The sequence below is a fragment of the Magnolia sinica genome, chromosome 18 (assembly GCF_029962835.1).
Source record: "Magnolia sinica isolate HGM2019 chromosome 18, MsV1, whole genome shotgun sequence".
NCBI lineage: Eukaryota > Viridiplantae > Streptophyta > Magnoliopsida > Magnoliales > Magnoliaceae > Magnolia > Magnolia sinica.
Window position 1 is genome coordinate 34,140,885 of NC_080590.1, and position 22,234 is coordinate 34,163,118.

Below are 22,234 nucleotides of genomic sequence, written 5' to 3' on the forward strand. Positions count from 1 at the left end.
GATATTTGGCTTACAGTTTCTTATTGAATTATTGTTTAAAAGCCACCCATCACACTTAGGCTGTCAATGGGCCAGGCTTGGGCCTACAAAATCAGAATTTTGAATAGGGCTGCCTGTTGACAACCCTAATCAAACTATTAGCATCGTTTGAAAGCAGCAATTTCTGTACGGTGGGCCATTTGGGGTAGGTTGATTATGTATACGGCTCGGATCATTTCCATTTTACATGTAACCGGTGAAGATTGGAAGGAGATTGTGATTCGTGGAGTGGAGAAACATAACCATACAAAACGATCTGATGCACGGTGGATGCGAGACCAATTAGCATCTCCACCATACACGTGGCGCATGTTCTGGATGATCAGCACTACAGAATGCAGCCCACCATAGGGCAGTAATGAAATCGATAGATGTATCACAACAAAAACAGACCCTCTCATGCACTTTGAATCTACTCAATTGCAAATGTAAGGATTAGCATGATAATGTTATTGTCTCATGTAATGCATAACAGAATTACTAGTGAGAAACTATCAGGCCCTAACACAACCGTCCGGAGCAAGTGGGGCCCACAGCTAGGTCATCAAGCTGTTGATCTGATAAGGCCCGCTATGGGTGGGGAATCATTGGGTTGTTATCTTTCTTTCTTAACCATCTATTTGCAAGCCATTGATCCCTTGGAGACATCTGGGCCATCTACATCAGATCAACTGTCTGGATCACCAAACCATGTGTCCGTGTCCCGATGCATCCGGACCGATAATTCGGCATCATATATAAATACAAGAAGTTGGGTAAATCAAGCACTCTCTCTGATTAATTTCTGATATGGGTCACAAAGAACAGGAATAATCAGTGATGATACGACATTATAAGTACAATAACAGGACACTAATGTTGATTCTACATCATTTATTTGTACTTTCACCTGAAATCAGATCAATCCCTCCAACGACCATACGATCACCACAAGTTCATGAATCCCTGTAAGTAATGGCTGCTGCATCAGATGGTCACCAATCTGATTTTTATTTTTTAATCTGGTGAAAGCAAGAAACCATTTCAAAAAACAGAGACGAGGCTAAGAAAACAATTTGAAGGTGTCTGATTTTTCAGTGAGGCTAGGTCTGTCAACGGTCTAGTCTGGGTTGGTTTAAGCCCAGATTTTGAACTGGCTGGGGGCCGCGACGAGCTCACTGACAGCCCTAGGCTAACTGGGCTTTCTCTAACCTTGATGTAGTATTTCAGCATCCACGTCTTATCCTCAATGTAGCAGTTGGGAAGCAGAATCATTTCCTGAAGGAGGAATGCTAGTGTATTAAGACATTAAGACCCAATTAGACCTTTGCGGCGCGCATAAGATAGGATGAGGATGAAAACGGTGATAGAAACTGATCCTGTGATGACGAGCACCTGTTTGGTTCCACACGAAGAAACTTGATTTATATATGAAAACAGCATGTGTTTGGTCAAGCACAGATTGTCTATTTGAAAGAAAAAAGGAAGGGAAAATGTACCCATTTAAATAGATATCCATGGTTTTGATTCCATGTAAATGGGAGATTCACGCCAAAGATCCCGGCAACCAACGAAATAATAAGGAGGCTAAGAGTGCTAGTGCCAATGAAGAGCTCTAGCTGCAACGGAATAGAAGAAAATATAAATAGATCCCTAAACAGTGCATTGTAATTGAAACAATTACAGCCGGTAGTAAAATGAAAGAACTTGGAGATCAAACTGAAGAAAGAATCCAATGCATGGGCAGTTCATTTCCAATGTCCTTATAAAATCTCACCTGAATCAGTTGATTTCGATGATTGTCAAGCTGCGGCGAAGGGGGAAAAAAAAAAAAAAAAAACCATAACTACAGGATATGGCTTTATTTTATTTTATTTTTTAAAGCAGTAACATTCTATTTCCATCCAAATAAAACCAAATGGATGTAAAAGAGAGAATTCTCCATGTACAAACAATTACCTGAATATTAATGTAATCTTCGGTGTCGTCAATATATTCACGTAGCTGGAAAGATATTTTAATTTAGTAAAATTCCAAAATAAAATGGTAAAATAGCAAACATAAAAGAAGAAAGAAGATTTACCACATAAAATGGCAGTCAACAACATGAAATTCAAGGCCTATAGATCTGTTTTATGAATTTTGAGGGTTACTAGAAGATTTCAAGATGCTACTTAGGATTCTAAATGCTAATAGGATTCACTTTCTTGTATCATCATATATGATAGAGCCATCAATGTAATATCAAATGAGGCAAAATATAGTTGTTATAGTCAAGCATGTGCACTGAATCCTCTATTTAAGAACTCAACAGTGTAGCCATTAGCGAAAGATAATAATAATCATCATCATCATAGTCTTGTCCCAGCTATTTGGGGTCTACTTTACAAGTCCTGTTTAAACAGGAATTCTTATAATTGCTTGGCAGGGTTTGTTGTCAGACTTTTAAAGTCTTCAATGGTTTGGGGCTGCTCGACCGGTTGAGAGGCTGGCTCGACTGGTCGAGGGTCCACTCGATCGGTCGAGCACCACTTGACTCAAAGTTCAGCGTGTTACTTATTTGGGTGTCCGGGGCACTCGACCGGTTGAGGGGATGCTTGACCAGTCGAGGCCCTCCTTCGACTAGTCGAGGGTTACGTAGCCAATGCGCGGACGGCGTAAATTTGAGGTGGTTTTCGGACTTTTCAAAAGGAGATGCGTAAGTGGAGTTTCCTAATATATAAATAGGGGTCCCTAGGGCTATTTTAAAGTATTCTAAGGCTTTCTAAAGGGGTTCCAACGGTTTCTAAAAGGGTTCTAAGGTTATCAAAGGATGTAGCAAGGGTGAGATTTGAGGTTGTTCGAATCGGGTAAGTCCTTTCTCTTTATACTTTCTATTTTCATAGTGAAGATCTATTGCTTTGTGCCGTGGTTTTTTCCCAAAAGAGTTTTTCACGTTAAATCTTTGTGTTCTCTTGTGTGTACTTGGTGCCATTGGATTGCTATCCTAGATCTAGATCTGTGTGCTTCCGCAGATCAAATCCCCAACAAGTGGTATCAGAGAAATCGTTGGGGCACAGATCTGAATTTGAGGGGTTAGTAATAATGGCAAGTACTAGGTACAAGATTGAGAAGTACTCAGGGAAAAATAATTTTGAGTTATGGAAGATCAAGATGATGAGTTCTTTAATCAAGCAAGGCGAAGATGATGCTCTTGAGGAGCGAAAGTCTACTATGACTGATGATGAATGAAATACTCTTGATAAGAAGGCTTTATCACCGATCCGTTTATATCTCACAGATGAGGTTCTCTACAATGTCATGAGGGAGAAAACTGCGGCTAAGTTATAGGCGAAGTTAGAGGATGTCTATACGAAAAAATTCTCTGAAAATCGTCTACACTTTAAGCGGTAGTGGTATAACTTCAAAGATGACAGAGGGTAGAGATCTGGAGGGTCACATCAGCAATTGTAATAAATTGGTTTACAAATTGCTGGATATAGAGGAAGTGATGAAAGATGAAGAACAAGCATGTATGTTGCTGAATTCTCTTCCGATATCTTATGAGTCATTCAAGGACATAATGTGCTCCACGAATAAAACCCTGAGTGTCAACACCGTTATCTCAGCCCTTCAAGGAAAGGCAATGAGAAAACTTAACGTTGATATGAGGATATCTTCTGATATACTGGTTACAAGGGGTAGGAATTCTGAACAAGGTACAGGTTTTTCAGGTTTTAGATCCAAATCCAAGGACAAGGGCAAAGGAAAGGTAAAGTGCTGGAACTGTGGGAAGGAAGGATATGTGAAGAAGGATTATGAAAATTCTAAATCGAAGAGAGAAGATTCTGAGGCTTCATACAGAGAGGCCAATGCTGTCACGTCAGATGGATTGAGTGAACGTGATGATAATGTCTTGTCTGTGTCTATTATTAGGCAGCCATATGATGATCGTAAGGACGAATGGATGCTAGACACAGGAGCGTCTTTTCACATGACTTCTCATCAGAGTTGGTTCACCAGCTACTGGGAGTGTGATGTTGGACAGGTATTTATGGGCAATGACATTGCCTGTAATGTTGTGGCCATTGGTATGGTGCGTATTAAGATATTTGATGGGGTGGAGTATACCCTAACTGATGTCAGGCACGTTCCTGATTTGAAGAAAAAATATGATTTCTTTTGGTGTACTTCAGGCAATGGGCTGCAAATTTATAGGTATTGATGATGCTCTTAAGGTATTTAAGGGGGCACGGGTAATCATGAAAGTGCAACGACTCGGTAACATATATAGGTTGATCGGGAGCACTTCAGAAGGTGGAGCTGCAATGGCAGTAGAGGATTCCACCTCTGCACGTGTGTGACATGATGGGCATGGCCACATGAGTGGAAAGGGCATGGAGGCTGAGACGCGCGGACAGGGATACAGAGCATGTGGAGCAGCCACCTGGGAAGAGAACCACACACCTTGATCGCATGATATCGACAAGATACATGGACGACTCAAATATCGCAGGGTATTCATCTTCTATTCAGACGGCTCTAAGTGAGCCTGGTGCTAAGAAGTGGAAGGTGATTATGGGTGATGTAATGGACTCATTGTACCAGACCGACATATGAGAGTTGGTGGAGCTTCCAGTGGGCCGGAAAGCGGTTGGATGCAGGTGAATCTTCAGAAGGATACAACATAGATATAGGGCGAGGTTGGTGGTGAAGGGTTATACTCAAAGAAAAGGGATCAGCATCTCAGAGATATTCGCACTAACAGTATAACAAATGTCTATTAGATCCATGATTGGCACTGGTTAGCAAATATGATCTTGAGCTGGAAGGATGGATGTGGAGTCTGCACTTCTATAAGAAAAATTGGAAGAGCAGATATACATAAAGCAACCAGAGAGGTTCGAAGTTTAAAGGGGCTGAGAAAAGACTCTGCAGGAGGTCATAGTACGACCTGTTGCCTAGGCAAGTGGTTTGATTCCTTCATGATGAGTCAGGAATTGATGACATGTAGATCGTCAATTATGACATGTTTGAAATCAATGTACTAAAGACTCGGTTAAGTGGGACATTCAGGATGAAGGATCGGGGGGCTGCAAAGATGGTTCTCGGCTTTGAGACTGAAAGAGGAGTAGGCTTTGGTTATCTCAGACAGAATATCTTGGGTAGGTATTGATTAAGGAGGTGATGGACCATGTAAAGCTGGAGAGCGTTCCCTACGCATCTTTCCTCAAGTTTTCCTTAAGACATGTCCCAAAACAGATGAGAAAAAACAAGATATCTCATGAGCTTTATTCGAATGCGGTTAGCAGTGTATGCTATGGTATGGATTAGACCAGTTATTTCATAGGCTATCAGTGTTGTGAGCAAGTACCCTGGCAAGCAATATTGGGTAGCAGTGGGATGGTAAGAAGAATACATCTTTTCTTTTGAGAAGAAAGGAGAAAAGGTGGTTGAGCTCGTGGATTCTGATCCGGCAGACATGCTCACCTAGAACGTTTTTGAAGAGAAGTTCAAGTTCTGTGCAACTTCTCTAGGCTTGGCGATGGCGAAAAAGAAAGACGGAGTGTGCACAAGAAGCTATGATGTAGAGATAAGAGAAGAGGGCAGCAAGATACACGATTGAAGATTGAAAACTTGGTGGAGATTGTTGATAGACTTTTAAAGTCTTTAATGGTTTGGGGCTACTCGACCGGTCGAGAGGCTGGCTCGACTGGTCGAGGGTCCACTCGACCGGTCGAGCATCACTCGACTCAAAGTCTAGCGTGCTACTTATTTGGGTGTCTGGGGCACTTGATTGGTCGAGGGGATGGCTCGACTAGTCGAGATGGTCCCTCGACCAGTCGAGGCCTCGGCTCGACTAGTCGAGGTTACGCAGATTCTTTTGCGGATTTGGTGTAGACTACGTAAATTTGAAGCGGTTTCATAAGGTTGCGAAAGGAAAGTTGGCTAAAGTATAAATAAGGGTCTCTAGGGCTATTCTAATGTATTCTAAGGATTTCTAAAGGGGTTCCAAGGGTTCCTAAAAGGATTTTAGGGTTTCTAAAGGGTATAGCAAGGGTGAGATTCGAGGTTTGTTCGAATCAGGTAAGTCCCGGTTTTTTCCCACAAGGGTTTTCCACATTAAATCTTTGTGTTCTCTTGTGTGTGCTTGGTGCCATTGGATTGCTATCCTAGATCTAAATCTGTGTGATTCCGCAGACCAAATCCCCAACAGGGTTCAATGACTAGCTTCCCACATGACATACACCCTCCCGACACACATCACGGTGGGACCCACACAGGTCGACCTCATGGGAAGCTCAGATATATATATATATATATATATATATATATATATATATATATATATAGAGAGAGAGAGAGAGAGAGAGAGAGAGAGAGAGAGAGCTTGACACCCAGTAATTTGTAGACTCTTACCGGGTCACATGACACATCTAATATCCAGGATACAATCAGTTTTTCTGCAGTATAAAATATTGGAAGGATTTGTAAGCTCAACTAGAACTTTATTTTATTTTATTTTTTATTTTTATGGAAATGTAAAAGCAATAACATATGTGGATAGAAACTTGTTTTCAAATTGTAATTTCTTCGTAAACCATTCCTGAAAAAATTATTAGTGATGACCAGCAAAGCTAAATCATTTCATACCGTGGTCAGTTTGTTCAGCGTGCCATCAATTTGCATGAAGTATGCCTGCGAAATTGAACAGAAGCTCATCTTAGATTTTGAATTTGAGGAAAGTGGTTTGCTAGAGACATTGGCGATGGAGGTTGTCTTGTCTCCAATATGTTCACTGTACAATTGTACATGCAGCAGGCATCTACAGGACAATGGAACTACCAATCAGCTATCTGACAATTCACAACATGGAAAGGCCATAGATCCCAAATAGCTGGGGCAGGGCCACCAGACCAATACTCCCCATTGCCCTAGAAATGTCCCATGCATGAGGGTTGAAGCAGAGTGAATCTCCGTTCCAAAGAGGCTGCAAGTGTCTTGATCAATGATTATTGACGAGTAGGTTTTATAACCTCTAGTAACATCTCAAGTTCCTCGACGTTATTTCCGTGAATCGTTGCTACGCTTGGCCTGCTTGCTCTAGCTATCTTTGAGCCTATGGTTGGAGAGGCAGGGAATTTATCATGTACATCAGAGCCACTAACAGGTGATGATGGGCCAGCCAGTTTTCTTGACAAGTAAAGGTCTGCCATATCATCATCATCATCCAGAAGTTGTTCAAGCTCATCCCTTACCTGGAAAATGCAATGAATTTTTTCATAGGAAAATCACACAGTGACATAATCAGAATGTCGTTGTAGCCAGGATTTAAACATGCAATGATGTTAATATGAGTTGCAACATCCACAATTTGAGAAAACAAATCAAAAAATTAGATCAGATGAAAGACAAACTTGTCTTGGAGTCATCTTAGAAGATACATCTAAGGTTAGATCAGGCAACACTATTGAAGTTTCAATCTCTATTTCAATAATTTTTTCAATAAAACTTCAGAGATTGTTAAAAAGAATATTAATACACAATTTTAAATCATAAAATCTCAGAAAAGAAGTGCATAGGTATAAGGTCCTAAGCTATGTGCTGTCTAACTGAACTAATGCAATTATATTAAAATTGAATGCATAACATTTAAAGTGTATATGATCATCATTTCATTAAACACTCCCAAGTACTTCAAAATTAGTCTCAATTAACAGCTGGTTGAAGGGAAATTTTGAAAAAAATATTTTAATAAAATTTTAATTAAAAAATTATTTTTATTTTTCAAAAATTGACAATGACTTAACAAATCAGTAAATTGATTCTCATATATGCTTGATTTCATGTTTGGAGTGCAACATTGTAAGCAATTTGGGAGAAATTGGAAAATTTTTTAAATTTCTCCAATTTTCCTCAAATCAGACCACTTACACTCAAATTTCAAAATTAGAGTGTATATGATAATCATTTCATCAAATACTCCTAAATACTTCGAAATTAGTCTCAACCGACAACTGGTTGAAGGAAAATTTCGAAAAAAACTTGGAGAACATGAAGAACCAATGGATATCGAAATCAAAGTTCCAGCTCCATGATTTTTCATGCAAAACATGAAAAATTAATAGATTTTTTCAAAGATAACAAACATTTTATTAAGAAACTTGCAAAAAGGGAGAAAAGAACCAATATATTTATAGTTATTTGACACTAATTTAACATAATTTCAACAAAAAAAGGAGTTGAAAATTGAAAATGCTCACCGGATTAAGCATGTGGGATATATCGGCACTACCTATGCATTTCGTATCGCACAAGTGAGATACAAGATATATCGTGGGACATATAGGCCGATATCGTTGATATTTAAAACATTCGGTAGAGTAAGGTTTAAGAAGGCACATTAGGGTGCCAAAAAGTACATATTCCTTTGATTACTGACTGGAAAATGATTTGAATTATTTATGCAATTGTGGGAGATAGAACTAAGTCAAAACGAGAGCACAAAATGGGTGAATTCCACAAAACTAAGTCTCTTAATGCAGCCTTAAAAGCTATAAAATTCAAACAACAAATCCAAATCCGTTCTATCCACTACGAGACCCATTGGACACGCAAAGCTAGCTGAACCACTCCTACAAGTTTAAAGACAGTAACTGAAGAATGAGATGACAGGAATACTTATGTTGGGTAGTTAAATACATAGGACCTATCAAAAGTTGCAAGTGAGGATATCAAATGCCCAACTTCCGGACAGGGCTTGAGCCAGCTAACAGTGGTCAATAGCCATATCATGTTAGCCAATGGAAGTTCTAATGTATCAAGTAGCAACAATAAATAATTTATTTAGGCCAGTAATATTTAATCTACCACTGCTTATAGCGAATGTCAGGTGAATAGAAACCATAATATATATGGCAGGTGCTATGTTTTATCGATAACTAGGAAAAAACATTTTTTGCTTCGGAAAGATACAGATAGACATAACATCACCAACCATTTCCAATGTTATTATTGTTCTTTTTGCTTTTGTTTTTGTTTTTTGGATTTTTATGGAAAAATTAGTCAGAAGTTCCGTTTTCATGAAATATTCTCGAATCGAATTGCCTACCAGGTGATTTTTGAGGGAGAGAATTAGTCCTCAATTAGAGTGTGTTTTTTTTTTTTTTTTTAAAGCAATAAAGTTAAGAATTGTAGAGCCCACATGGTCTGTGTATGACATCCAACCCGTTAACATATGCACCTGTGCATGATGATCACCCAAACAAAAAATTGGGCCTATCAAAACATTTGATGGGTTACAAATGAATTTGAATGGAGTAAATTATTTTTTATGTTGTGGCTCACCAACGATTGGATTCTCCATAATTTTTTATCATCCTATCGTTATGGTGGGGTGCATCTGTTGGACGCCTTGGAAGTCAAACATCACACTTCTCGACTACAACACTTTCTAAGGAAATAATAATAATAAATGATACATTTTGGTAATTTAACACCTCTAAAAGTACTGCTCAGCAATTTCCAATCATAGAGGCATTATTTGGTAAAATCCGAATTAGCGAGGAATTTTACCGCTGCCATTCGGGACATGCATGGCATCGAAGAAGCAGGAAGAAAGTCTTACCTTTTCAACTCGAGCAATCAACCTTGTCATTTCACTCTTCAACTTGCGCACTTGATCCAAGTTATGACTGTTAACCTGCATTAGCAAAAAAAATTGACAAAAGAAGAAAAAAAAAATAAGCACACAAAAAGAACTAAAAGAAACAACAGTGGCAGAGAACATAATTAGGAAAACACCAAATGGCAAAAAAAATGTTCGGGAGATGTTCGTGTTTAATTTAGTCTCAATAGTTAAGAAGATAGTCAAAATTTGTTCAAAGAAGTGGAAACAAGATGCAAGGATGGACGTGATGAGGTTGATCACAGTCTTCCTTAGGGGATAATTACTCCAAATTTACAGAGCTTCTCTAAATTCATCACAGAGATTCCTTACAAAATAAAAAGAAATTCTAATAAATTCAAAAATAAATTGATTGATGATAAAAATGAATTTACAATCAATACTCCAACTCAAACTCCGAACAAAACGAGACTTACTATAAATAGTAAACTTACTATTTATAGACAGTCATGATTTCTACTAGACTTTATGTTTTCAGCTAAAAGTAGTAAGTATCCAATTTGGCCTTACCAAGCTATTCTCCTAATTTTTCTAAGCCCTTTTCATGTAGGGCATGACACGTAAAATTAACTCAAAGGATCAAGAGTTACGATCGAATTAAAACTTACTATAAATAGTAAAAATGAAAATAAAATTGACTTTCGACTGTCGATCTAATTGAATATAGCAATTCCAGCATGGGTAACCCGACATAGCAGGTTTGGTTGGCTAAAGTAGCTTCTCTTACCCAAAAATCATATATGGTATGTCTAATGACTTATTCCAGTTTACGAGATATGCCTGTTCTAGAGTTTTGATAGTCTTGATCACTTCTGCCTCTAATCGGGCCTTCTTTGGTCCATCTTGGCCATGAAAGTGTTTGTGACCCACTCTACATTATTTTCCTCCACTTTAAAAGAACTCGTCCTCAAGTTCTCATCCCGCTTCAGTTCATAATAGTCGGTAAGGTCTGCGACGATGAAAGAATGCGCGATCTTTATGTCATCCAGAAGATCGACAACATAAGCGTTGCCATATATCTTTTAGAGGATTGGTATCAGTCCAATCTTCTTATTCTTCAACTTGTTGTAGGTACCAGTCAGAAATTTCTCATTGTATAGATGGACCATAACATGGTCGCCCACCTCAAACACTTTTTGTCGCCGATGCTTGTCAGCTTACTCCTTTTACTTGTCATTCGAGGTATGCAACTTGGCTTGCACATCCTCATGAATGCCCACGATCCGATCCACCATATGTTCGGCTGCAATACTCATGCCCGGGAGTTTGGGAAAAGAGACCAAGTCAAGTGTGTGGCAAGATGCTCGGCCGTAAACAATCTGAAATGGGGACTTCCCTATCGAGCGGTTCACCATGTTGTTAAATGCAAATTTCACTTGAGAAAAGGCTAAAATCCCACTGCTTCGGTTTATCAGCTGAAATACATCAAAGGAGGTTTCCCAACATGTGATTCACAACCTTAGTATGCTAATTTTTCTGTGGATGGTAGGCACTACTGAACTGAAGTTGTGCACCAAACCGATTTCACAAAGTTCACAAGAAGTGGTTAATGAACTTCGTGTCATGGTAAGAAGTAATGGTCTTAGGAATCCTGTATAGCTGCATGACCTCTCTAAAGAATAGATTCATCATGTGTGTTGCATTAAGAGTTTTATTACATGTGATAAAATGTGTCATCTTTGAGAAATAATTTACCACCTCTAAATCAATGACGAGCTGTGTTTCTAGGAGACCAAGTACAAAGTCTATAGATAAGTCCTCCCAAGGGCCTTCTAACATAAGTGATGGGGTATAAAGGCCCGTATTTTGAGACTGCCCTTTGGAGGTTTGACAAATATGACATCGTTGCATTGCTTTACCCACATCACGTACCAATTGTGGCTAGTAATACTGCTCCTCTACAAGAGCCCATGTCTTGTCTCACTCAAGGTGTCCACCAAGGCCACTTCTATTTAGCTATTGAATAATGTGCTCCTTCAAAGAATTTTGGGTGATACACAGTCGACTCCCTTTGAAGAGGAAACCATCTTAAATATATAGGTCACTAGGATGACCCTCTTGGCACCTTATCCATGCATCCTTAAAGTACCTGTCCTTGGCATACAACTCCTTAAGATAGTTAAAGCCGATCAGCTCATTTCTCAATGTAACCAGTAGTGATGCACGACGGCTAAGTGCATCAGCCACCTTATTTTACTGCCTTAACCTGTGCTTCAAAATGAATGTGAATGCTTGTAAAAACGCAACCCATCTAGCATGCACACGATTCACGTTAGCTTGACTATTAATAAACTTTAAGGCTTGATAGTTAGTATAGAGAACAAACTCTCTCTGGATTAGATAATGCCGCCAATGTTACAATACTTGAACAACTGCATACAACTCAAGCTCATATGTCGACTACTTCTTTCGGAGTTCACTGAGTTTTTCATTGCAAAAGGCTACCGGCCTGCCTTCCTATGATAAGACTCCTCCAATTCTAACATATGAGGCATCACACTTAATCTTAAATAATTTGTCAAAACTAGGAAGAACCAAGACCGGTGTTATGGACAATCGATGTTTGATTTCAGCAAAGCTCTTGTCGGCCTCATCGATTTACTGAAACAATCCTTTTTTCATGCAATATGTAATAGGTGTGACTATCATGCTGAAATTCTGCATGAATCAATGATAGAAGGTCACCAACATATGGAAACTCCTCACTGTATAATGTTCATTGGGATCATCCATTCCTCGATGACTCACACCTTTTCATTATCCACTCGGATGCTTGTGGACGTCACAACAAATCCTAAGAACAATAAGTTGTCCGTTAAAAAATTATATTTCTTAAAGTTGAGGTAAAACTTGTTAACTTTTAGGACATATAGCACCCGCTTGAGATGTTCCATGTGCTACATCTCATTTTCACTATATATCAGGATGTCATCAAATATACTACCACAAGCCGACCAATGAACGGCTTCAACACTTGATTTATCAGACGCATAAACGTGCTTGGTGCATTTGATAGACCGAAGGGAATGACTAACAACTCATACAACCCTTCCTTGGTCTTAAATGCCGTTTTCTACTCATCACCACGCCAGATACAAATCCGATGGTACCCGCTTCTTAGATTTGTTTAGAGAACACTTTAATACCTTTTAACATATCAAGCATGTCATCCAACTATGGTATTGGGAACCAATATTTAATGGTAATCTTGTTAATTATTCAGCTGTCGATACACATGCGCCAACTCCCATTTTTCTTAGACATTAACAAAGTTAGCATGACACATGGGCTTTTGATCTCTCTTAAAAGACCCTTATGGATCAATTCCTCCACCTGCCCTTGAAGTATCTTGCACTCAATCGGACTCATCCGATAGTGAGGGTGGTTGGGAAAGCTAGCGCTAGGGATAAGGTCTATGTGATGTTAGATATCCCGCACGGGGAGCAATCCGTCGGGTAACTCTTTGGGTCAGATTTTCCTGAATTCATTCAGTAATGGCCTTAAACTTGGGAGAATGTTTAAGGGCTTCGATTCCTCTCCCTTTACCACTACGGTGTATACCTTATTGGTTTCCTTGGATTCCTTCATGAAATCCTTGATGGTCAGGAGGGAACCCCCCTTCACTTTAGAAGCTTCAGGGTGGTTCTCTGGTGTCATAGGGGCAAGGACCATCTTTCAACTGTCCTTGACGAATACGTAAATGTTTTCTCATCCTTAGTGGGTTGCATCACGATCTAACTACCATGGTCGATTGAGTAACATATGGCATGCTTCCATGTCGACCACGTCATGTAGTACTTGATCCTTATAATATTTACCAATTAAAAATGAGACAGTGCATTGTTTGGTTACCTTGGTCTCGTTTACCTTTTTTATCCAGCCAATTGAGTAAGGGGAAAGACGTTTTATCATAGGTATTCTATATTGGTTTCTCACACAATATATGCGAGCGTGCCAGAATTGGATTTACAACTCTAATTCGAATCGAATAACAATGATCCCAATCGCCAAGATAGGTAGACACAGAGTATGACCGAGATCAGGAGAGATCGGCCTCTTATTCAGCCACTCACTGACTATGTAAATGGATCATGCAATAGTCAGAAGGTGGAGTTCTTCCTCTAAAGATGTGTTACTCATTTGCCTTCTATACAAAATAACTTTTGGATACAGATTAAATGAAATGGGAAAGAAATCCTTACAGTTGGCCACTGCAAACTGTTGAAGAACACCTCTCCAATGTAGAACTGAATCCAGCGTATGAGCGTAGACTTAAGTTTACAACTAAAAGTTACCATCTACTTGATTCACACTACTAATTACACTACGGAATGTAAAACAACAATCTAGAATGTAAAGATTATACTAAGAAATGTAATTCTTTTGACAGGGAAAGTAAATGATTACACTACGGAATGTAAAGAGATTGGTAATTGAAAGATAATTGATGTAGTTTCATTGGTTTGGTATGGAACGAATTATTTTGTAGCGATCTTCGTATATTTATAACTCTAATCCAGCCATTCCAAATTCTTTCACGTTCCGCCACTTATGGTAACTGTTCTTTATTAGTTGGCTTCTGGATGCTTCCCACATTCTTCTTCTTTTGTTTCTCCTTTAGCCACTTGTCAAGCGACTATGCGAACTCGATCTCTTAGCACGCATTGTTTAAACGTCGAAGCTCGGTCCCTTGTCCTCTTGATCGGTTTAGTAATGTTAGGTCATAATTAAGATGTTGTGGCTCTGCTTTTTAAGACATAATCGTACATATTTGCAGAAAATTCTCTGACTACCCCATGCGTCTCCGTGCAGATCACACGTAAATGACCTTGATTGGCCAGAACAGGGCATGAATAGAACGGGTACGAACATTGCCCCTCTCGTCGCTGTCCTTTCAATGAAAGAGATAGCGACGTTTGATTCTTCATTAATGTTGTCATAAATGCTCACACGTGTTGCCCAAATGTGAACTACCTTCGACCATTATCATCTGCATCGGTCACATCAAATCGAGGCATTCGATGAATCTCATACTTACACTTGTCTTCATTATCTGTTTTCTTAAAATAATTAATGATGTCTCAGTAAATGCTATCTCTTCCTTTGGCTATATAAAGTACACTTTGAATGATTTCTGCTTACACTTTGAAATTTCTCCTCTACAATCTCCTTCCCAAAACCTTCGCTTCTTAACCTTTCTTCTGTAATGATTGCTTCGTTCCTCCCTTCTTTTGACTAGAAAGATATCATGGTAGTAATGGAGCTCCTCAGGAGGAAATACACTAAGGATACCATTTTCAAGTCTCCCTTGGGCAATGAGGTTCTTTGCCTTGGTTCGACATTTTCTTTAGAGGTTATGGCCGATGAGGTCCAGCCGCTTGATCCCTTTTTTCCGATTTGTCTGGGAGAAGAAATTCTGATCAAATCTGGATCCATTCTTGATGTGACGAATGTGTTAAAAACTCCTCGGACATGGCTGAAGCTTCTTCCAGGTTGGGAAGAATGGTTCCTCCGGCTATCCTCCTGATATGAAGCAATGTGGAGAGATACATGCATTTATGAATGCATAAAACTCTCCCTTCGAGAGTATCAAGGCAGTCCAACCCTTTTCTTGCTCTTTCAACATTTTGAAGTACTTTGACTAACACCTTTCTCTTTGGCTGCATCCTGATAAGTCCTAGCATCAAGTACATCTACCACCTGACCGAGCTACTGCCTTTTGATATGACGTACTACGTGGGTGTTGTTTCTAAGTAGTGTAAAGATTATCTGAGCAAGGCGAATAAGGGCTACACCAATTATCTAAAGGCCTATTGTAAGTGAGAAGGCTCGGCTGATGAAGATGAACATACAGTCTCTCTTCTTCTCTGAATACGTCTCTCTGGTCGAAGCCCTTGCCTAAGGTCACAAGATAGCCCTAGCACCTTACATTCTCGACTAGTTGTATAAGAGTCTTTACGAGGCCACTCATAAAGGGTTACATTCTGTAGGAAGGCTGCTGTGGCTCTTGCAGATGTGGTTCTTTGTGTACTTCTGACCTGCTCTTTTCAATCATATAATGCGTAGAGGAAAGGTATTCTCCTCTTTTAGTAAACGAATCCTCCACATCTTCTAGGAGAGTCCTACGGGTAAAAAGTATCTTATAGGATTCCTCTCCCTTGACAAATCTAAGAAAGATCAATCCTACATGCCTTTTTCAGATGAAACTACATATGGACTAGGATAGCTCATTGGGCAATTTGAGCCAAACAATGAATATTTGGCTAGTCGGTCACATCACGCCTGGACTAACTATGTTATTGGCCATGATCTTCTTATGGAGGCACAATTGAGTCAGGCAAAAATACCAAGGCCAGGATTGAGCAATACTACCCATCATTGGTTGCTTAACAATTTGGCCTCGTCCAACGTATCCTATACCCTCTTACTCATAAAACATGCAATCAACATCCTTACGATCATTCGATAATGATAGATCCAAAACTCTACGTATCCTTAAGCAAATCGTATCGATGAGTCACTCGCCCTGATGATCCTAAGTTATCCTAACTGTGCTCAAGCAATGGATGGCTTCATCACAAGGTGGGATCGCCACTACACCAAGTTAATAGGCGGCAGAAGTGCGATAGAGCTTATAAATTAATTCTGCTCCTAGTTGGATGTGACGAAAAGCAAGAAAAGAAGTGCCGCCATGCTGCCTGCCCTTACTGCCAAGAGAGTAACAAGCAGGGCAAAAATAAGATTGGCCTCTACTTCTGCTCTGACTCCAACAATTGAAATTCCTGTCCCAATGAGCTAAGAAATCATAAAGGAACATTTAGATATCCTCATGTCTGCCCGACCTCAACGGATAGCTCCGAAGAAGATCTCAGATTTGGGAGGTATCTTTAGTCAACCTCTAAAAATTTCCATCATTTCATTCCAGTGCACCGATCCTCTCAAATCTCTTCCAAAAGTAGAGGATCGGCCGTTGTCGACATCGGCTATGCCTAGTCAGCTATCAGGTACCTCTTTGGCCGATGCTATATCTGCTTTCAAAAAATATTTTAAAACAAAGTATTGGTTTAGTCTTACTGTCGCAAATTATTCACAAGAAATCGACAAAGGCCTAAAACGCCATGAGAAAGACCATTTCAAGAAGTGCTGGAATAAATGATGGCGAGATAGAGAGATACTGCATAATCATGATCTTCATTTTAATGAGAAGTATCACTCACCTTATCATCCTAATCCACCACCATTCCCTACATCCACTCGATCGTTGGCAACCATAATAAAAAATTCTCAAGTTGTTAGCAGTTGGCCAATCGTCTACGCTATTCGATTTGACCTAGGTGAAGATCGCTTGCTCATACATCTGTTTATATTGATTTAACTACTTATGCGTTCGTTAACTCCTTTCTCTTTTTCTCACAGTTACTTGGGAGTTGCTTATAGCTGTCGAATGAATGGTCATGACCCAACAACAACATTGACCGCCTATACCAGCAATCTCATTATCTGCAACTCCTTCAGTAACCATGGTAGCTATAACAGTAGTGACTCTAGTGGTTCTAATGGTCCCTGACCTTGTAATTACAGAGGTTGTGACCCTCAACTCAGAAATGATAGTTAGCATAAAAGGCATCCATTCCAATAGTCCACCCAAAGTTAGTAATATTCCTGGTGACTCGAAGTGTACGATGCAAACTCCTTCCAGCCTTGCACCAGTTACTCAGAGTGTGGTCACGGAGCCTCCCTCTCAATTCCTCGCTGTAAAGTTCGCTTCTCCGTTGCTACTCCTTCCACCACCTGCGATGATCGAGAAGACTCTGACTTCGACCGTGCCTGAGGCTATTGCTGCTACAGAGATGGTCGAGACTGAAAGAGATGCAATCAAAGAAACAAAAATTCCAAATGCTTTAGTTGAGATGATTCATCTAGCTTTGGCAGAGATTGAAGAACTTGTTGCCACTTCATTCGAGACCATTAAAATAGTTCCAGCTGAAGTTGTAGATTCTACCATGGTCGAAGTTGTTGGAATCGTTTCAGCTGATATTGCTATTGAGACAACTGTGGTTGAGATAGCAAAACCCATCTCTCATCCACCAACTATTCCAGTAATTATATCCGCTGGTGTTACTCTTGCCCTCAATAGTAGAGGTCTTCCTCACGTAGACGATATTATTTCTTCATTTGAGAGAGCCTTCATTGGAGAGGTGACTGCGGCCAAGTCTCCCTCTCCTTTCAGCAATCTGCAGGATGTAAAGACTGAACTTTATGAACTTTTGTAAAAGGGGTTAATAGGGTCTTTTGACAATGAGTAGTTCGATAGGCTCGATCGATTAGTTGAATCATATCACATCATCTCTTGGTCAGATCCCGCTCTATCTGCCAAAGTATCTACTCTCTAAGAACTCCAAGGGTTGTTGAAGACATGCAATCATGCTGGTGTTGTTGTCGATTGCCTTGAGGCCGAATGAGCTATGGCCGAGTCCAAGAGGACTTTTGCACATACCCTTGCCTAGAAACTCATGGCCAAGAATGCTATGGTGAAAACTTCTAAGACTGAGTTGGAGAATTTGAAAGTCAGGATCACAACTCTAGAGGCAGAGCTGATCACGTCGAAGTAGAAATTCGCAGGGAAGCATGCAGAATACCTTAGGGATGAAGAAGTTCTTTAACTAGCTATTGTCGTACACTCCCAAATAGAAGACATCGATCGGCTTTCTCAGTCGGCAACTAAGAAGGAGGCGTCATTGCAGATCATGAATGATCAACTGAGAATGACTAGAGAATCATTACAATGTTTCCTATCCTTTGAATTTTGAATGTAATCTCCTCTATTTTATATATAAAAGGCCGTTAAGCACTTTTTTCATCTCATCATCCCTTTAATTTCTCATTCTTGTCATCTATAACTGACTGTTGACTAGTCCCTACAAATTTGGTAAGACATGGGCTGCTTTCGAACTTTATGCTCCAACCCCCCATGTCCCTAACAAATAGGAATGTGTGCCGTTATCATCGGCACGATTGTGCCAGATCGTGGGTATCGAGAGTATCTATTTAAACATCATTCAATAACTCCTATTTCATATTATCACTCCTTCATTCCCTCACTATGGTTTCCGACCCTTCCACACTTATTGCGAGTGCCGAATCCTATTTGAAAGAAATTTTCGAATGGGGCTTGTAGGAATATTCACATTCTAGCCTACTATTCGACGCCAATGGTTTTGTAATAGAGGCCTCTTCAGCAGTCGAATCAGATGCTACATTAGGAAAGCTTATAAAAAAACTGAGGCATTTATATGCCATGGGAGATCGGTACTGCGATCTGACCTTTGTTAACTGAGTAAATTCAGAATATCTTCCGCAGCAGGCTGCCGCCAAAGAAGATTATGCCAAAATGGGTGGCAAACAGAAACTAACTTGGTACGAGCAGTTGTAGTGTGTCCAAACACACCAATTTAACTAGACCATGTTGGGGATATTGCAGTCTTATCATGTTGGGCTGATGGAAGAATTGGAGGAATAAGATACTACCTACTCTGCTAGGGAAATGAATGTCCCAGACGACCTTGCATTCATGGATGAGCAACTCACTCTATACCGAGCACTGTTGAGGGTCAAATATTGCATATTAGACCCCAATTATTACCGGATTTTATGAGTATGATACCGTTTAACGCCCTATTTTAACCATGTTTGTGATGCAATGTGACTTTAGGAGCCTGGACTGGAAAAGGGTACTAAAAGCATGGATTTAACGCTCATAAATCACCAAGGCAAGGGACGGACACCAGGGGACCAATATCGAAGAATTTACATGCCTGGGATTCGAGAAAATCTAGTATGTCATGATAAAAAGGCTTGAAATTCGTCCAGAATGCAAGATCACAGGGTTCCCACCATTCGTTCGGTTCGAAACTTAATATCTGGCCTGAGGACCATAAATTAACGTACACGTAGAATTTCAGCCCTTGGATCCTCATCGAAGTGGCCCAACGGTCAGATCAGCTCATAAACATCGATTTTGGGCCCATTTGATCACTGGATATGCTTTAAACCTGGGCTCGACCCCTTAAATTAGTTGGAAGAATGAATGATTGGATTAGATTGCTCTAAACATCACGGTGGGACTCATTTACATGGAATGAGTGTGCGTAGCACACATGCACTGAACGCAAAGTCGGGTTAAACTGACTTTGACCCGCACCCGCCAGACTTTCCTATATAGAGAACGAAAAATCTCTATTTTCCTTACGCAGGGTCGCCCGCTAATGATGTAGTGGCCCACCATCATCATCTGTTTGGGTGATCCAAGCTGTCTATCGTGTGCAGACCACAATTTCGTCCAAAGCCTTATTACTTTTATGTTTCTATGCATGCATCCAAACTCACATCTATAAGGAGTACACTGCTACGTTGATTGATGGTGTGGCCCATCTGAAACACAAATTCACTTCAAACTTAGGCTTGTGATCAAGGACTAATGTAGTGGCTTGTAGAATGGATTTGATGCTCCATATGTTTGGTCAAAGTGGACCCCACCAAACGTCAGCGCAGACCCTTCCGCAGGCTCTGTTGCGCACGTCTGCGAGAACCAACCACTGTAGGCCAGTTCTGCAATCGAGGAGATGGTCGGACCATCCATCTGGACTATTTAAAATATTCTCAAGGTGTGGCCGACTAGGGCCAAGAAGACTGAACGACTTAAATTTGCCGTTGGGGTCGTGCACAAAGGCATTCACTGCACAAAACAGAGGTGTGCAGTCCGGCATTTTTGCAAACCACATTGTGTAAGAAAGTCGGTTCCGCATTCTTCACCGCCATAGCCCAGCTGACCGACCTCCTGACGAATATAAAAGAGAGAGAGGAAGAAAGAGAAAGACATTTAAGCTGGGACATCTGGAAGAGAGAGAAAGAGAGAAAGAGAGAGAGAGTTTTAGAGTTTTCTGGCTTTATTAGTTTTCTTATGAATTTTTAGAGAGTTAGCTAGATCATGTTGGGCTAAACCTCTTAGCTAGGGTTAAGAGGTGAAGCCTGTAGTGTGATGGGCTGACTTATATGGCTTTGATTTATGTTTAGACTGCACTGATGTTGATTCTAGTTTGATTAATAGGAATGCTTATAGTTTTTAATGATTTATTGTGACTTAAATTATAATAGATTTGTGATGGCTTTGAGTATTTCCTTTCCATTATTTTGATTGTGAAGATAGGAAGTTCTGTTGTTTACCATTGCCCCTTGGACATGGTTGGATGCTAGAATCCTTCTTAACATTCATACATCTTTCTGATTAGTTGTGGATTGGTTTAATTCTATTGTTTACTTTGTCTCATGGGCATGGTTTTGTGATGAAATCATCTCTAATTCTTATACCTCTCATCTTTTTGAAAACTAGATCGAAGGAAGTTCAGATTGAGTTTTAGTAACATATCTTCCAACTGGATGAAGATGGGACTCGCGAAGTCTAGTTGAGTTCATGAATCAAGTGTAGATCTCCCTGATCTCTACAAGTGGATCCTTTGAATCCTTAGTTTCCTACATTTGAATTTTCTAAAGTTTTAGTTTACTATTTCACCATTATTCCCTCATATTCACTTGATTTAGATTTCATCTTCTTCTAGTTCTAGTTCTGGAAACTTTTAGGTTACATACAAGGTTCAGTCTATGTGGATTCGACATCGGTTTTACTGAGATTATTACTACATCACAACCCTATACTTGGAGTGTGAACAAGTTTTTGGCACCATTGCCAGGGATTGATGATTACATTTTTTCTGAAATTGACTAGTTTTAGAATTAGGTTAATATTAAGATTTTCTAACTTTAGGTTTAGGTTTTCTATTTTTAGAAAATTTCTAATTTTAGGTTTTCCTTTTTCATTTTTAGAAGTTAACTCAGCTTTCTATTTTTGTTTTTAGGATTTGATTTGATTTGATTTTTTTTTTTATGGGCACTAACCTAACTTTCCTGTTTTGTAGGATTTTGATATAGCTTCCTAAATTGGTAATCTCTTTCTGCTCTCTTTATTTGCTATTTTAAGGATTTTATTTGATTTTTTTATAGAAAATTTCTAATTCTTAGACTTCTTTTACTTTTAGAAACTAACTCGTTTTTCCTTTATTTTATTCTTAAGAAACTTTTTGATTCTAGGTTTTCTTTTAGAAACTTTTTTACTTTCTAATTTAGGTCTAGAACTTTCCTAATTTGTCTTTAGAAATTTTCTATTTTTCCTTTTAAAAAAAATTTCCTTTTTTAGAAACTAGTTTACTTTATATTTTTAAGTTTTAGGAACTTTCTATTCTTAGACTTTCTGTTTTTAGAAACTAACTTGTTTTGGTTTGTTTTACAGGTTTTTAACTTAGGGACTCCGATATGGTAACTTCTTTCCAACCCTCTCTTTCTTTCTAGATTTTTATTTCCTTTTTTTAGGTTTAGGTTTAGAATCTGAATTGAGGGTTATGAGTGTTTCATGCCCAAGTGGGCTCGTAATAACACTCGACGTCTATTGACTGAAGGAAGATTGGTTGAGGGGTTGATTATCTATCGCAGGACTAG

General features: G+C 39.5%; 1 protein-coding gene across 2 annotated transcripts in view; it reads right to left on the reverse strand.

Annotated features, from left to right (window-relative positions):
• Positions 1-546: 546 nt before the first annotated feature.
• LOC131233628 (magnesium transporter MRS2-I-like) overlaps positions 547-22,234 on the reverse strand; it is a 45,448-nt gene continuing 23,760 nt past the window's right edge. Inside the window, exons 5-12 of one of the 2 annotated variants that reach the window (XR_009165301.1) lie at positions 9,626-9,700; positions 7,035-7,256; positions 6,652-6,696; positions 1,978-2,022; positions 1,796-1,825; positions 1,518-1,637; positions 1,231-1,413; positions 547-1,040 (exon numbers count right to left, since the gene is read on the reverse strand). Coding sequence is in view for 1 of the 2 variants with exons in the window: in XM_058230411.1 (XP_058086394.1) it covers positions 1,327-1,413; positions 1,518-1,637; positions 1,796-1,825; positions 1,978-2,022; positions 6,652-6,696; positions 7,035-7,256; positions 9,626-9,700 (624 nt within the window). In the remaining variant the exon portion in view is untranslated. The other variant, XM_058230411.1, reaches the window with a different exon arrangement.